At 35.9% G+C, this 18,063-nt stretch overlaps 1 protein-coding gene across 2 annotated transcripts in view; it reads right to left on the reverse strand.

Moving 5' to 3' along the window:
* KLHL1 (kelch like family member 1) overlaps positions 1–11,761 on the reverse strand; it is a 556,455-nt gene extending 544,694 nt beyond the window's left edge. The window contains exons 1-2 of one of the 2 annotated variants that reach the window (XM_043997789.1): positions 11,637–11,761; positions 9,915–10,725 (exon numbers count right to left, since the gene is read on the reverse strand). In XM_043997789.1, coding sequence (XP_043853724.1) covers positions 9,915–10,408 — 494 coding nt within the window. In that variant the 5' untranslated portion in view covers positions 10,409–10,725; positions 11,637–11,761. Of the gene's footprint in view, positions 1–9,914; positions 11,347–11,636 lie in introns of those variants that run through there. The other variant, XM_043997788.1, reaches the window with a different exon arrangement.
* Between the last annotated feature and the right edge of the window lie 6,302 nt (positions 11,762–18,063).

Consider the following 18,063-nt stretch of genomic DNA (forward strand, 5'->3'; position numbering starts at 1 on the left):
CTCTCTCAAAGGTAATTAGGTACTATTGAAGATAGCTTGATGAAAAAAAAATAAGCAACACTTGGAGTCAGGGAAACCTGGGTTCAAGACGCCTCCGATACATACTATATACATGCCTATATATGTCATTTAAATGATAAGCAATAAATAATGAATAATGAACAATAAATTGAATTCCATTTCCACTTCAGCATACTCACATCACTGGTATAGACATAATCCCTTCCCTTAATTAGAAATTATATGTGTATAGCTAAAATCAATTCAACAAGTTAAAAGATTCCCCCTGGAAACTAATGAATTGTTAACACTATGATTGTAGCCAGCTACAGAACTAAGTCTATAACTAACATAGACTATCTCTATTCTGTTCTTTAGGACTTATATCATTTCAAGAATAGGCCCCAATCTTATTAGTAATCTAATTCTATACCATGCATACAGCCATGACATAAGGTACACATTATAGAATTACTTTATGGTTTTAGGGGCTCTGAGCATATTCCTTTCCTGTCTGCCCTACAAACCTGTATCCATGCAAAAAATTCCACAATTATTTCTTTTCAAAGGCAAACTACTAAGCTGCCACAGACATATAAGTGGCTTCTAAAGAATCAATTTTAAGGCCTTAAAAAACAGGTTGGGCTTTATGTATATATATATATGTATGTATATATATGTGTGTGTATATGTATGTATATATATACACACACATACATATACACACATATATATACATATATATGTGTATATATGTGTGTGTATATGTATGTATATATACACACACATACATATACACACATACATATACATATATACATATATACATATATATATATATATATATATATGCTTTAGTAATTTATATGGTGAAATAGCACTCTGTTTCTTTTTATGAAACTATCTTTGAAGATTACATACTGTCAGATTTAGAAACTCATTTTGTGTCTGACAACTTTTTCTGAAGTTGTCAATGTTACCTGTTCTATAGTCTTTAAATCTTCCTACAACCTTTATCTGAGAGCAGTAAAATTTAACATTGTTGCTACAATCATGAAATTTATAGAAACACAAATCCACATTTGAGGACTAAAATGAAATATCTCTTGACTTGGTGCCAACTTCTTTTTTTTTTCTTTTTATTTTTTTAGTGAGGTAATTGGGGTTAAATGACTTGCCCAGGGTCACACAGCTAGTAAGTGTTAAGTGTCTGAGGCCGGATTTGAACTCAGGTACTCCTGACTCCAGGGCCGGTGCTCTATCCACTGCGTGACCTATCTGCCCCTAGGTACCAACTTCTTTTGAGGAAGGTGATGGTCTTTAAGCTTCTGTAATAACCTGCATTCACATCATAATTATTCTCATGATATTGACTCTTAATTATATAGTTTACATCATTTTTGCCTTATTTATGGGAATTCTCAAAATGTTACGTGAAAATTTTATTTCAAATACCATTAGCTTTAGAAGACTAAAATTAATCTTATTATTTATTTTTTCAGTTTTTATATATTTTATAATAATACCTCAAATAGGCTAAGGCATAAAAGAACCAAGAGCATTCCACTGGGATTCTTATTATATCAGGAAAAAGTGAGGAATATCTGCAGCAACTGGGTCAACACTCTGTGTAAAATGATGGGGGCACATGGACAAGGTTGGCAAAGAATGGGCAGTCTTGCATAGTTTGGGATTTCTTCCCATAGTGTTCTAAAACCTCTGTGATCTGACTTCCAATCTCATAATTGAACTGAAATTGTCTTCTCCAAAGTTCACAATGATCTCTTGATTGTCAAATCCAAAGTACTTTTCTCAGTCCTCAGCATTATTGAAATGTTAGCAAAATTTTTGACATTGTCATCATTCTTCTTATGTTGTATACTCTTTTCCTTCTAGATTTCTGTGACATTGGTGTCTCTTGGTACTCCTATTAGTCCAACCACTTTTTTTCAATCTCCTTTGCTAGCTCTTCATCCATGTCATGTCCACCAAGTGTGAGTGCATCCCAAGAATCCTTTCTGGGCCCTATTATCTTTATATATGTAGTTTCACTTGGTAATCTTATCAGCTATCATGGATTCAATTATTGATTTCAGTAATTACTATGCAGATGCCTTTAAGATCTATATATCCAGCCCTACTTTCTCTCCTAAGTTACAGCCACATATCACCAAATCCTTTTGCACATCTTGAACTGAATGTCCTTTAGACATCTCAAACAGTATCTAAAGTAGAATTCATTATTGCCCCCCCTCAATAAACCCCTCAACCTATTTCAAACTTTCCTGTTGTACTCAAGAATACTAGCATCCTTCCAGTCATCCAGGTTCACAATCTCAGTGTTTTCCTTGAATTTCAACTCTATCCTATATCTTTTGGAAATTCATCCCACTTGATAATCTGTTGTAAAATATTTTCATTTCCATCTTTATAACATCTCTTCACTCATATGACCACAACCCTGGTTAAAACTTCATCATCATCTCTTTCTTAAACTATCACAATAGCACGGTAACTGATTTTCCTGCCTCATATCTTCTCCTATTGAAATTTGTCTTCTATCTAACTGAAGTGCATATTCTTCTGAAGTACAGGATCGATCATCTATTTTATTCTCTTGTTCAATGAACTCCAGTGATACCTTTTTATCTCCAGGATGAAATATCATTTCTGCTGGTGATTTAACATTCTCCTTTCCAATCTTCTTATAAGTTATTCCTTTCCACAAGGTGGCCTACTGTCAATTTCTTGAACATGACATTACTTCTAATCTCTCTGACATCAAATGGGCTGGACACCACATCTAGAATGCTCTCCCTTTTTGCTGCTTCTTTTTTTTTGTTTGTTCGTTTGTTTTGTTTTCCTGTCTACCTTCAGGATTCAGCCCAAGACTCACCTTTTGTAGGAGGCATTTCCAGGTCCTCCCAGAGACTAATGCCCTCCCCTCAGAGATTACCTTGCATCTACTCTCTATATCTCTTGCATATATTTGGTTATTTCCACATCATATCCCCCATTCAAATATAAGCACTTTGAGGACAATCTGACTTTTACTCCATTATTTATACTTTCAGAACTTAGCACAGACCCATGCTCATGCTAAGCACTTAAGTTATTTTCCAGTTCTAATTGAGTGAAATACTGACTGCTTCATTTGAAAGAACATCCAAATCAAGTTGATCATAGATCCATTTGGGTAATTTTTATACTTAAAAAAAATCCTAGAAGAAAAATTAAAATCATTATAATTAAAAAATATATGTTTATTTACCAAAATCTTAAAGCCGGGTAGTGCAAAAGCAGATAGTAGTGGCCTGATCAAATATCCTTCTTTCAGGAAAGTACATTGTAATCTTATGTATGATATAATATATCACATTTATGAATAATTCTGAAAAGAAAATACACTACAAATTTATATTAATTCATTCAAAAATCTATCACTATGAACTACCAGAAAATTCTGAAAAAATAAATGCATTTTGCAAATGAGATAATATTTGCAAAGCACATTGCACAATGCTTGCCAAATAGTAGGTGCTTTATAAATGCTCAGTTCCTTCTTCCTCCCCTTTGTGCTATTATTTGGGAACAGGTAGATGGGAAAGAACCAAAATTCATACTTTTGTATAGACATTCTAAATGTCCTCCCCCTTCTCTAGCCCCTAAATATTTTCCCCTGGTTCTCAAATGAATCCATTTCTCTTTCCTATAGCATTCAATTCACATTGATAGCCCATCTAAACTTTATAAAGCTAGGCACAATAGAAATAGTGCTGATTTTGGAATGCTGGAATCTGAGTTCAAATACTGGTTTTGTCATCTTAGGTAAGCCACGTGACATCTCTTGTCCTCAGGTTTGCATATGAAAACAAAGAGTATATTTGACCAGATCACCTATAAAGTACCTATCAGCTCTAGATCTATAATTTTAAATGGAAGAATCCTGTTACTTTATTGTTTAACTTAGCCAACACATCTAGATTTTTTCCCAAAGAAATTCAGTGAAAAGAAAGCATACTGAAAAAAAAACATAGACATGAATTAGTTTGCAGAATAAAATTTTCCAATCCTATGATTAACTAATGTTGATACAGAGATCAACTTAGTTGGAAAAGGTTAAAGCTTATCCTTAGCTCAGTCTAGAGAGCATGTTATACAAAGATATTCTTTTTGATCCTAAGAGGAGTTGACCCAACTTTCATTTCTGGTTGAATTACAATTATCCTCAGGGCCTGCATCTCAGTTTTACCTTTTGGCATTTGCTCCCCAGATTTCTTACCTATGAACAAGGGTTGTGCAATTCCTCTACTCTACAGTTGCTGTAATCCTTATATGAGCTGCCAGAAATATGACCTATAGCAATGACACTTTCCTCATTCCTAAAATAGCTTTTAGGATTGCAGGTCATCTTGCAATGACTTCATAGTTACCGCCTCTTAAACTATACTCCTAAGCAACAGATGTAAAACTAGGGATGGCATAGTCGATAGTGTGCTAGTCTTAGTCAGAACGAACTGGATTGTGATTCTGCATCTGACACTAATTAGTAGTGTGACCTTAGACAAGCCACCTAAACTTTCTCTCTGTCTCAAATGATTCCCTAGGACTTACTTTTTAACTCATAGAGGAGATATATTTGTGTTGATAGAGGAAGATATTCATACTGACAAAAATCATAGAGTCTCCAGTTAAGCTAATATTAGAGCCCTGTCTTTATTAGAAGTTTTGTATCCTTAATAATGTATGTCTTTTCTTGGAGTCTGTCCAGATTCTCTTCGTTGGCTCCTCAAGCCCAGTCAAAGTGCTTTTATGAGGTGCCATCTTTCATAATGTTATAATTTAGAGCCTTTCAATAACAAAATAGATAGCAAAAATAACAGAAAAAACTTTGTTCACAGGAAGATAAGGATTATTCTTTTAAATGTTTTTGTTTTGTTTTGTTTGCAGGGCAATGAGGGTTAAGTAACTTGCTAGTAATTAAAACAGCTAGTAAAGAGTCAAGTGTCTGAGGTCAGATTTGAACTCAGATCCTCCTGAATCCAGGGCTAGTGCTTTATCCACTGCACCACCTAGCTGCCCCAGGATTATTCTTTTTATCCAACTTTCCATTAGTAGTCTTAAAGAATATTATCTTTGCAGTTTTAAAATATCAAATGTTTTAATAATATGACAGGAATAATAGACATAATTTCCACCAAAAGGACATTCATTCCCTTACAGCCAAAATAAAAGTGTACTTAAGAGTTACTATCTACTATTTATATGACCAATCAATTTTTGTTTTTTTTAACACAAATATTTATTAAATCACCCTTATCATTTCTTTTGAAGGATGGATAAGCAAAGTGTATTTGATCTTTCTTCCATAACTCTTACTTTTTAAAATATTCTTTATGACTTTCTTTTGATCTTTATGTTCTCTTTTTCTCTTGACTTTGCCATCCAGCTATGGTGCCCATGAACAAAGATATGATATTAGAAAAGGGATTTCCATGGATGAGACAATGAAAAATATCTCAAAAGTCCTAATGTTTATTATCATATTTGTTCATTTTATTTCTCTGATATTTTTTATTAAGACTCCACATTTATCAATTATGGACCCTGCATTTTGTGTAGTCCTTGTAAGGCCTTTAGAACTTTATAATTTTTTGTACTGTTTGTATTTCCAGGAAACATATACCTTCTCAATCGACTCATACTTCATTCCAGTCCTTTGAATACAACTTTAGAACAAATTATGGAAATCTGAGTAGCCAAGATATATACCCAGTTAGGATACTTTTGAGATATCTATCTATATATGTATAGATATTATATGTGTTTACATGTTTATTCATATATAAACACACAGAGACACATAAATATATGCTTTAAGCCTTGAACAAATACAACTCAAAGATCTAATGACATCTCATATTCTGAATGATTAATAAAGTATGCTAACCTATAGATTACAGTCAAAGAAAGTGACTGTTGGGGGGCAGCTAGGTGACACAGTGGATAAAGTATCAGCCCTGGATTCAGGAGGACCTGAGTTCAAATCCAGCATCAGACATTTGATACTTACTAGCTGTATGACCCTAAGTAAGTCACTTTACCCTCATTGCTCCACAAAAAAGTGACTATTTAGCAGGGTGATATTACAATGCCATAAGTTCAGTTGGTATGGTATTACACCAAGCACTCATTTTGAAGCCTCATGGCCTAAGAAATGTGGTGATCAAAGCTAAAAAAGGCAAGGATGTGGTGGTGATGTGCTACTGACATGAAGATATACACTTTCTAAGATAGACATGAATTGAGATATAAAATTATATAGGACATGAACTGACAGGCTATGACAAAAACTGGCTTGGCAATAAAGGTTGCGTATATTGGATGTGAGGGGTAAATCTTAGGACTCCTCCCAACTCCTCCATAGTCTGTTTCCACTTAGTGTCTAATCTTCATCTGGATGGAGCCATAAGGTAGAAATCCCAATTGTATTTCTACTAAAAGGCTCATCTAGACAGAATCATCACATATAAAGCTATCTTCCCCATTGATAATCAAGTGAATGGACATAGAAATGTTGCTTCATAATGGTTACTGATCCATGATTGAAAACCACAATTTATTTTGTCATATCAATTGTATTATATAAAATAAAGATGCAAAATATTAAATGTCAAATTAAATAGGAATAAAAATTCCTATATCAGTCATAATAACAATGTGTTGAGTATGTAGTTTCTTTACTCTAATGAGCACTTATGTTAATTATGTTTTGTTGAATACTCTGTGGCACAAGCCAGAGACAAAACCTTCTGAAATTTTCACAAAACTGAGAAAAATGTTGAAAATTCCTTGTTATACTCTTAAAATCCTTAACTTTCATACTCAATAATTTTTGGAATACTATTCAGTAGTCTTTGGAAAAGCATTCCTTTTTTCCTGGACAAATGAACACCATTTTAACTAATTAACATGTACATAAACTGAAACAATGTATATTAATAGTGATTAATTACTGAGTTTAGTATTGAGGCTACAATTAATCATGAACAAGGAGCCAATGCACTATGAAAGCTTAAGAATGTACAAAATTCATCAAATGCAATCACTACTAAGTGCTTTGTCTAGTGAGGAAATCAGATTTATCATATCTATATAAATATTAATAACTACCTTCAAATTAAATTCAGCCAGCAATGGAAAGATCTTCAAGTTACTCATTATCCAGAATCTCATGGAACTCCCAAGATACTAAAGATAAAAATATCTATCCAGTAAGAATTTTGTATTTGTTTTCAGAAAGTATACAACCCAGTGGTATTTGTAATAAAGATCAGTAAAATTGCTACCTTCATATTTTGAAATGTTTTGCATTTTATATGAATTTCCCCCAATAAAACTTTGTTGTATAATAGGCAATTGACTTCCATTCCCCTTATTTAGCAATTCTCTCTTAATTCAAGTACTTCATATTGGCTTTAAAAATTCTGCTTTATAAATAAATAAATAAGTCATCTCCAAATCAAGTACATACATTTTAATGTGTAATTGCTAGAAAAAGTAACCAATGTTATTTTTTTCAAATATTAAAGCCTTGCACCTAAACAATTAAATAAGTTTATTTAGATGTATGTGCTAATTTAGTATACTGTGAAGGAGAAATTCTTAACCTGGGGTCCTTAGGCACCAAAGGGGTCCATGAAGAGATTTCATGGGATCCATGAACATAAATGTGAAAAAATACATCTTTATTATCATTAACCTTTAAGTGAAATTTTGTATTTACGTAAATTATGAATGCAAATAATAACCAGTATTCTGAGAAGGGGTCTATTGAGCTTCTCCATATTGTCAAAGAAGTTCATGGCACAAGGAAAACTAAAGATTCTTCTATCAGACAAGTTTTTCTGGGATATCTGATTCTCAGAGAACGTGCACGATCTTAAAAAAACAAAACTAAACATTATGGACTATTAAAATAAAGTGTCCAAAAGCATCTGTGTGATTTGCCAATGCAGAAATGATTTAATTCAACTAAACAGAAGATGCAATTTTAAAGCAATAGTAATATTTCCCAAAAATAAAAGAGGGAAAAAGATTTAACCAAAGAAAATGCAAAATTAGTACTGAACCTTTCTGGAAGCTTTAAAAATTTACTTTCCTAAACCTATGTTGGTATGAATCCTATTACTATCTAATTGTGGATTTAAAAAGTTTACACTGAAAGAAAACTGGAGAATAAAACTTGGAGAAGTTAGTGATAACTTAATATTATTTTAAGAAAAAAATCTTTCTTTTGCTTTTACTAGATGGTTCAAAATTTATATAGCATAATGTACTCTTTATACTTATATGGTATAATGTACCTTAACATTTGATAAATTAAAAAAAACCAACAACTATATTATGGGAAACATTTGCATAAAATACATATATTCTAAATATGTATAACTGAGATCTTATGAGAGAAAAAACTACTGTAATGACTGGCAAAAAAAAGACAAAAATATGATGACATATTTAATGCTATATGTTTCAGTGCTAAGGAATTGATAAAGAACATCAAACTATAATTTGAACTTTAAAAAAAGTTATCACTATTCTCACTGAGTCCATTATGAACTCTTAGTTAATTACTTCTCCAGTTATATAAAACGGATACCAGAAGTTAATTTCTCTATAGTTCAACTTGCACGAGAAGCTCTAGGAAGCAACATGAAGTATTAAGGACTAAGTCTCTTAACTCATATACTGTACACATAAACTAGAAATGGGATAGTATACCATAATAATAGGTCAGTTTTCTAAACATTTAAAATAATAAGTATTTATAGGTTTAATTTTCTCTCTGTTCCATGGACTTGTGCAACCCAAAGGGTCTTGTTTTCAAACTTCCTCTTTGTGACTTAATACTTGGTTAATAGCTAAGCACGTTTATGTCTAATATTCAAGACCAATAGGCATGAAAATTAAGGCATAGATTTAGCTAGCATCAGGATACAGGGATAACTGAACAGAAAGGGTAAGGGACAAGGATAAAGTGATCTGGTCAGTGAGTATAACAATAATATGATTATGAATATATTTAAAAGGAGTTATTCTCTGAGGTAAATATCAAAAGTTTGGTTTCTAGAATAACTAAGAAATAAAGGGTAAATTTTCATTGAAAATGCATTTCTCTTCATTTCCTTAGCCCATAAAGTTCATGTTATACCCTAAATTTAGCAATTACCTCTCAAATAAAACCTCCCATTTTCAACTCCTAGTGTGTCCCTTAATGACCAAAGCTGTCTGTCACCTTGTAAAGGCAGATCAGTGTTGACAATACTTTCTCTGATGCCTTTCCTGCTTAATTGCCAATATTACCTCGCCAGAACTCTTTCCAGTTTCAATTCTTTTGTAGAAATATATACATACTTCCACCCTCTCCCTGTTCTCTAACCCCTCTAAAATATTATAGCACATCAGGACACTGAAATTCCAGATAACTAATTAATAAAACTGGAAAGTACCATTCAATGAGTTTAATTTTGCTACAGTATTTGTACAACACCAGAGGGAGAGGTTCCTGAATCTGACACCATCAGTGTTAACCTAGACCAAGGTTGTAGAAAACCTAGCACAAGTTTAGGGACCTTATTCCTGAAGGTTTATATGGTTTGCCAAATTAATAACTAAAACTATCCGACAGAAGAACAACAGGCATCATCCAAGATCACTTATAAGCAAACATTTAATAAAAATACAATTGGGTGACAAGATGAAGCCTAAAAATTTCGGAACCAAATGTCATTATCTGGAAAGTTTATGTCCCTGAAGGCTGTGGGGGAAACAAACAAACAAACACTGAAGACACCCTGCTGTTGTTAAAGAAACTTGAGGATGTTCTGGTTGCCCCAAGGAAGTTACTGTACCTGTGTCCACATCCTTCACCTGTTGCCTGGCCGGAGTCCACAGACTCTATTTTCATCTCTTGAAGGACCAAGGTCTTTTCATGTTCTCCAGTAAACTCCATGCCTGGAACCACCTCTTCCTCCAGGGACTCCACATAGAAGACTGTCCTGGGAGAATTCTGCTGACTCGGACCAGGTAATCCTTGATGCAGTCTGGTGGCAGCGGGGGACGGGGTGCCATTGAGCAGGTTGGAGGAAGAGGAGGAGGAAGAGGAGGAAGAAGAGGACGAGGAAGAGGATGGCTTTTTCCAGAAGGTGCCCCCGCTGCCCCTCTCCTGGCTTTTCAGCAGACGGCTCTGGCTTGGCCCCCAGTGCTCAAAGCTCCCACTGCTGTCCTGCTGGAGACAGCTGCCCCCCGTCGGCCCGCCTGGGGAAGAGGAAGGGTGACTGAAGAGTTTCCAGCGGAGTCGCAAGATATGTTTCACATCAAAGTCTTTCCTCCCGGAGCCTGACATGCTTTCCAGAGGGAAGAAGAGGAATAGAGGACAGACTGCAGCCAAGTCAAGAAAGGCTAGGTAATTTAAGGGCCAGAGTCTTGACGGTGTAGGGTAAAAGAAGGCAAGGGGGAAGAAGACAGAGTCTGCTCTTCCGCACTACGCTCCGGACACGGACGCGAGTGAATGTCCCTGCCGGGCTTACTGTCCAGCCACTGGCGATGAGCTGCCGCCTGCCGAAAAGACCGCGCGCTGCGGGACCGCGGCTCCACAGCTGTTTCTTCCAGGAGAGGACCGCTCAGTCCCTTTGATATGGGAATCTAGTCAGAAACCCAGGTCTGGAGAGAGGAGAAGAGAGAATTAAGGACTCCCTCGCATAGACCCGGGAGATGTAAGGGAGGAAAGGGAAGGCGGGTAAGACAAGAAGAGAACGAAGGCTCCGGGAGAGATGCGCTCGGAGAGCCAAGACAGAGAGGGAGGTCTGTGCGCGCACCCGCACGCTGTCAGAGGCGCAGGCAAGCAGCGGACAGCAGCGAGATAACCCCTGATCAAATGCACTGGAGGGACAGAGCCCCAGCTCGGACGCGATCGACTGCCTCCTCCTAAACCAGTGGGGACTCCAGTTCCTCTCACAGTCAGCGCCCTAGAGTTCAGAGCCTGGGAGAGCGCCGAGAGCGAGCGAAAAGTCGCCTGAGCGCTCTGCCCCCCGCCATCTGCGTGCGTCGGTTTTTCCTCTGCTGGCTCTCAGGGGAGTCCCATGCTTGCAGGTTATCTGTGCTAGCCAAGAGATGGCTAACAAGAGAGAAGGGCAGCTCTTTATAGTCGTCTTCCTCCGCGCCACCCCCACCCCAATCAGAGAAAGAAGAAAAGAAGAAAAAAAAAGGGGGGGGGACGCTTATGAAGCTTCTAAGGTCCTCACAGTACAATTTTCTATCTGCCTCTGCGCCTCCCCCTCCCCCGTAAGTGACGCAGATGTGCACTGGGGCCTATACAGAAAGGCAGAGGGAGGGAGGAAAGGCTTCAATCTTCTTTATGCAAGTAAGTCTGCAGGTCTGATTGTCCCCTGGTGTGGGTCCTGTCACCCTTTGTATTCTCCCCCCCTTCCTTAACGACACTGCTATCGGGGCAATAAAAGTAAAACAAACAGAGACATTATGCTTTGGCATCAGGGACCCACCAAAGCATGAATCTTAGCAGCCTAAACTTAATAGACTGGGATCAGTGTGCAGGTTGCAGGTTAATGACTTACAGTATCTAGAGAGCGGGACTCATTAGCTTCTTGCCTTAGTTTTCGGGCAATAGGAATAAATGCCAGACTGAGAGGCGCTGAGTGTCAGAGGAGAGCGATGCCACCCGCCTGGCTCCTACCTTCTGATCCTGCCATTAATGCACACAGACAGTGCTGCACCCTTGGGAGGTGTAGTCACAACACAGAAATTGGCTGATGGACAGCTGCCCACATGGGAGGAGTTTTGCAAAACACACAGTGCATTTGGGATCTAGGCACAGAATGAAAGCTTTTTCTGGGGAAAACTAAATGGAAGAAAATGGCAAAAATATAATGAAAAGTATTCATTTTAAGTGCAAAAATCCATCTGAAAAAAATCATGGGATGAAGCGACAGCAAAAAAATCGGTATTCAGCACCTCTTTACCTTGCTGATCAGAGTTTGGAGAAGGAAGGATGTGTTTTTCTTCATAAAAATAATGGGAAAGGTCACTTCTCTTTAGATGTTACAACTCCAGCTGGCTAACAGAATCCTTTACTGTTAACCCTTGGCTAAGGCCTTGGTTAAGGCCAGTGGAACCAAAAAGCAGTGAGTTTTCTGACAAAGACTGTTCCCCATTCATGAAAATCCCAAGGCTCAGCCACTCCAGGAAGGAGACTGAAGAGGGCGAGATGTCAAACATTAAAGAGTTACTTCATTACTAGTGTCATTTTTTTTTTATTGAATAGTAACCTAATCATAAACTCACTAAAGAATAGGAAGTCTGGCCTAGACAAAGTTGGACACTAATAAAACAGGAAATTCAGCACACAAAGCCCGGCTTTCAAAGAAAGAAAAATCTCTATTGCATATATTGATTTATGCCACAACAGCTGGACTACATAGTCCCTTGTGCCTTGATTTTTCTCTCTCTATTTAGTGATTAAGAAAAAGACAGTCCTTCAAAGTAAACAATAGGAACAGATCCTGTTCATCCAAGAGTAGGATCAAGTAAATATTTTGATTATATGACAAATGTACTCCTTTTATATGGTCACTTTGGAAAGTTAAGTTGCACAACACTGTTTATTTGTTGAGAAATTTGGTGTTGTGAGGCTTTAAAAATTTTCCTAAAAACCTTGATTAAAGATTTTAGAAACTATAAAACTACAAAATGTCAATATTTTTGTTAATATTAACATCTTCTTACATTTGAATTTGCCAAATGCCAAATCATCTACTCCAGAGCAAGGATATACATACAACAAAACAATAACAAATAGCAATTAATTTATCACACTCATGTCCTTTCTGGCAGGTGTGCTCTGACACCAGTATTATAAAGGAATTCTGCTACATTACTATTGTATATGCTGTAATCTTTCCATTCAGAAAACAAAAAAACAAAGCCAATATTTGCTTCATCTACACAGGGAAATATGTTAGAAAATGACAAGACAAGCATTTGACAGTTGGTAATTAATGTCTACTTGGCTATTTGCTGAGTGATTGATTGCTTTTTTTTTTTTGAAGTACTTCCAGTATGCTTCAAGCCCAACATTTTTAGCTATATACAGAAATAATGGTAACTAAAAAATGGTCTAAGTAAGAAAAGTCGTCATGTTGACAAGTAGTTTATAAAGTTAAAACTCATTAAAATCATGAAAAGCAATGGATTTTGGGCTTTATTCAATAAACTCCTAAAATATGTGAATGAAATTAGAGTTACTCAAAGGAAAATACTGTTCCCAGAGGAACTAACAAATTGTGCATTCTTTTGACATTTAAGAACTTCTTAAGAGATCACCTAGTATAGTATGAAAAAATGATGGAGAGATAATTGTTCCTTATTATATGAATTAGTTGGGGTTTTTTTGGGGGGGGAGAATTTTATCAAATGAAATTTGTCTATCAAATAATATTTTGCGATTAACTTCCATTGACGTTATGAAATTCAGGGCAAAATGGAAACAAACAAACAAAAAAAACCCCCAAACATAGCACGTAAACATCCTCAGATTTGCTCTTAGTATTTCTTTTCTTTTTTTCCTGGACCTAGTACCATTCAAACTGATTCATTGATTGGAATGACTGGTCACTCAGAGCTCTCTAACCAAATGTCCAAATGAACATGATCTAAAAGCATTGATTCATTTGACTATTTTAAGAAGTGAGTTAAATGACCAAGGAATCCAGGGCAGCTAGGTGGCACAGTGGATAGAGCACTGGCCCTGGATTCAGGAGGACCTGAGTTCAAATACAGCCTCAGACCCTCGACACTTACTACCTGTGTGACACTTGGCAAGTCACTTCACCCTCATTGTTCCCCCCCAAAAAACAAATGAAAAAAATGTCCAAGGAATCCTCATAATCATTTAATATTCAAAATATATGCAATAATGATAACATTATCATAACACCTAGTATATGCTAGGAGTTATGTGCTTTACTAATAATATTTTAATTGTTCCTCACAACAGCCTTTAGTAGATGCTATTATTATCATCCCTTTCTTAAAAAATGAGAAAACTGATACAAATACATTGTTACTTGCCCAAGGCACTCAACCAGTGTCTGAGGTTACTTTTGAACTCAAATCTTCCTTATTCCAAGGCTAGAATTATCTACTGTGCCACCTAGCTTCCTAACATATATAAAATATAGTGTAGCATTCATTACAGTTTCAAAAGTCCTACTGAACTATAAACGTACATAAAGGCTCTAACTACTTTTTCTCATCATGTTATACAAAACTCCCCTTCATAGACCATATGGTAAGGGAACTCCCCCTTCTTTTTGCCCTAGCTCACACAAAATTATTCATTTCTTTTCTTCATGCTTTGCACAGGCAGTCCTCTATGCCTGGAATGCACTCCCTCCTCACTTCTCCTCTTATTATAATCAGTAATAATCTCCAAAGCTCAAAATAACCATCATTTTCTTATAGAAGAAGTCATCATTAGTCCCCCCACCTCTTAGAAACTTACCTTCCCATTAATTTTCATTTTCTTGTATATATCTTGTATTTACTTATAGATAGTGCCACTCCTGATAAATGCAATTTCCTTGAGGGCAAGTACTATTTCATTAAAAAAAAGAAAAAATCAGCACTTAGCACAATGCTTGTCTCTTAGTATCCAATAATGCTTGGTAAATGATTGATTATATAAGAAACACACTAAATGATTCAATGTTCATTCATTTTCTCATTCATTCAACAAGCATCAACTAGATGCCTATGCATAGTAGGAGATCCTTGCAGTAGCTAGAGAGTGCCAGGACTGAAGTCAGGAAGAACTGAGTTCAAATGCAGCCTCAGACACTTACTAGGTGTATGATCCTAGGAAAATCATTTAACCCTCTTTGCCTTAGTTTCCTCATCTGTAAAATAAGCCAGAGAAGGAAATGGCAAACTACTTTGGTATCTTTGCCAAAAAATGCCAAATGGGGACATGAAGAATCAGACATGACTTAAACAACTGAACAAAAACACAAGACTACATTCTAAGGGAGGTACAGGTACCCCTAATTTCAAGATCTCCCAGTATAATATGAGGAGTACTCAGGGTGAATGCACAGAACACATAGAACAAATCATTAACAACTTTGGTTGGAAAGCTTCATGGAAGAAGTTGTGTTTGAACCAGGCCTTGAAGGGTAGATAGAATAGCAATAAGTAGTAATAAGGAGAAAAGAAGCTGGGCAATCTATGTTTAGTGAATGGAAAAAGCTATGGGAATGAGAAAATGTTGAACATGTTTAAGAATTTTTAGGTATTCCTCTTTAACTGGAACACAGCTGTTGTGAGATAGAACTGTGTGAAATACATTTAGACAAGTCTGAGCATAAAGGTCATGGGGTAATAGTTTTAGAGTTAGAAGAAATGTTAGAGGTCAAGTTTGACCTCCTGATTTTTATAGAGGAAGAAATTGAGGCCTGGAGAGGTCACAGGACTTTCCCAAAATCACCTTGGTGATAAAGAACAGTAGGAGAATCTGAACCTTGGGGACTGTGATATCAATTTCAGTGTTTTGTTTTGCGTACTTTACCACAATTGGAAACAATTTGATTAGAACTAGGAAATAAAGAATTTTAGGTTGAATTTATTCAATAATGAAGTCGGGGGCAGCTAGGTGGCGCAGTGGATGGAGCACTGGCCCTGGATTCAGGAGGACCTGAGTTCAAGTCTGGCCTCAGACACTTGACACTTACTAGCTGTGTGACCCTGGGCAAGTCACTTAACCCCTATTGCCTCACCAAAAAAAAAAATAATAATAATGAAGTCATTGCAAGTCTTTGAATATAGAGACCTGTGCATTATGAAGATTGATCTTAGTATAGTGAAAAGGAAAGAGTAAGGACATCTGAGGCTGAATCTTAGATCTGCTACTTCCTACTTTGGACAAGTCATTTCACTAAGCCTCAGTACACAGGGGATAGCAATAATTTAATTAGCTATATCATAGAAATGGTGTGCAGATGAAGTGAAAAAACTTGGGTAAAATGTAAAGTATAATATCAAGGTTTTGACTGTTAATGGCAAGATTGGATAAATTGAATGAGGAAAAGGCTAATGCTTGTTGATGGAGAGGTATTTCCTTGACAGCTTTTTCAAGAATTTATTTTTCTTGAACAACCTCATACTTTACCTCTCTCCTCAGTTCTTGTATATCCATTTTCTACCATATTTATTTCACCTTTCTCTCATTGTTGTTGTTATTGCTTTCTAAACAAGGATCAGGGCTTTAGCTTGTTTTATATCTTTTTTTTTTTTTTTTTTTTTTTTTGGTGAGGCAATTGGGGCTAAATGACTTGCCCAGGGTCCCACAGCTAGTAATTGTTAAGCGTCTGAGGTCGAATTTGAACTCAGGTCCTCCTGAATCCAGGGCTGGTGTACTATCCACTGCGCCACCTAGCTGCCCCGTTTTATGTCTTTTTTTTAATCCTTGCTCTTCTGTTTCTAAAACAGATTGGGGTACACAGTAAACTTATGAATGCTTGTTGAATATATGACTGTACCATTGTCCCATTATCCCAAAGTTAATGAAACTTTCTTTTCAAATCATCATCACTGTATATAAAAAAATAATGCAGAATAACAGAATCAAAGAATGTCTAAATTTGTTTTGTGGGGCAATGGGTGTTAAGTGACTTGCCCAGGGTCACACAGCTAGTAAGTGTCAAATGTCTGAGGTGGGATTTGAACTCAGGTACTCCTGAATCTATGGTCGGTGCTTTATCCACTGCACTAACTAGCTGCTCCAAAGAATGTGCAAATTTTAAGACATGAAATCAAAGAGTTTACCTTTTATGTTGTTGATGAAGGAAATAAATATTAGAGGGAAGTGACTTCCCCAAAGTTACATGGGTAGAATATGGTAGAGCCAAGACTAAAACGCACAGGGAAAAAACAAAACAAATCAAAAAACAAACAAACAAACAAAAAAGAACTCAACCAAAAACCAATAACAACCTAAATGTCCAGTAGTTGGGAAATATCTAAACAGATTAGAGCACATCTAAGCAATAGGGCATTTGAGCCCTATAAAGAATTACAAATAAAAAGAATGTTAAGAATCTGTATAGATGCAGGTCCAATCAGATAGTCAATTAGCAATTTTAAGTGCCTGCTATGTGACAGAGACAGTATCAAGTTCAGGGATACAAGAATACAAAGAAAGACAAAAACAAAACAAAACAAACAACAACAACAAAAAAAAAAAACAGTCCCAGATCTCAAGTAACTCACAGTTTTATGATGGGGCTAGAGGGAGAAAACTTGTAAACAGTTATGTACAAACAACATATTTATCAAATAAACTGAGATGGTCTCAGAAAAAACACAATGAGATTAAACAGGACTGGGAAAGGATTAATTTATAATATCTAAATAGGATAAAAATGCAATTCTCTAGATATTATATAAATGTTTAATGCATTGGGCATGCCTTTGAATGGAGTAGAAGAAAAATGATGCATCAATTAGGGCATAACTAACTTGTCATACAGAAAGTATATTTTACAGGTTTTTTTTTTTCCTGTATTGGAATTTGGCCTATTTTATACATACTGTGTTCATTTTTAAATATTCCCTGAAAAGTAAGAAGGGATACTCCATCTTCAAAAAAAATAAATGGAAAAAACCTCTTCAGATTCTAATCAAGTCTTTATTTTAAGTAAACATTAGTTAAATAGCCATTAAGTGATTGCTTAAATAAACATTTGTAGGTGTTAATTGACCTCCAGGGATATTAGAAATCTGCTCTACTTCTTTAGCTTCTTTGAAGTTTTATTTGTTTCTAACAAAATTACGTGTATTTAAGACAGTTGTGTACTTAAGTCAAGGCTTTAGGATCAAACACAAAATTATTCAATACAAACATACAAAATTATTCAATTATTCACTTAATATTATGTTCACCTACATCTACTCATGACAAAGTTAAGTGATATTTATTTATCAGAACTA

Source organism: Dromiciops gliroides, chromosome 3 (assembly GCF_019393635.1).
Source record: "Dromiciops gliroides isolate mDroGli1 chromosome 3, mDroGli1.pri, whole genome shotgun sequence".
Classification (NCBI taxonomy): Eukaryota; Metazoa; Chordata; class Mammalia; order Microbiotheria; family Microbiotheriidae; genus Dromiciops; species Dromiciops gliroides.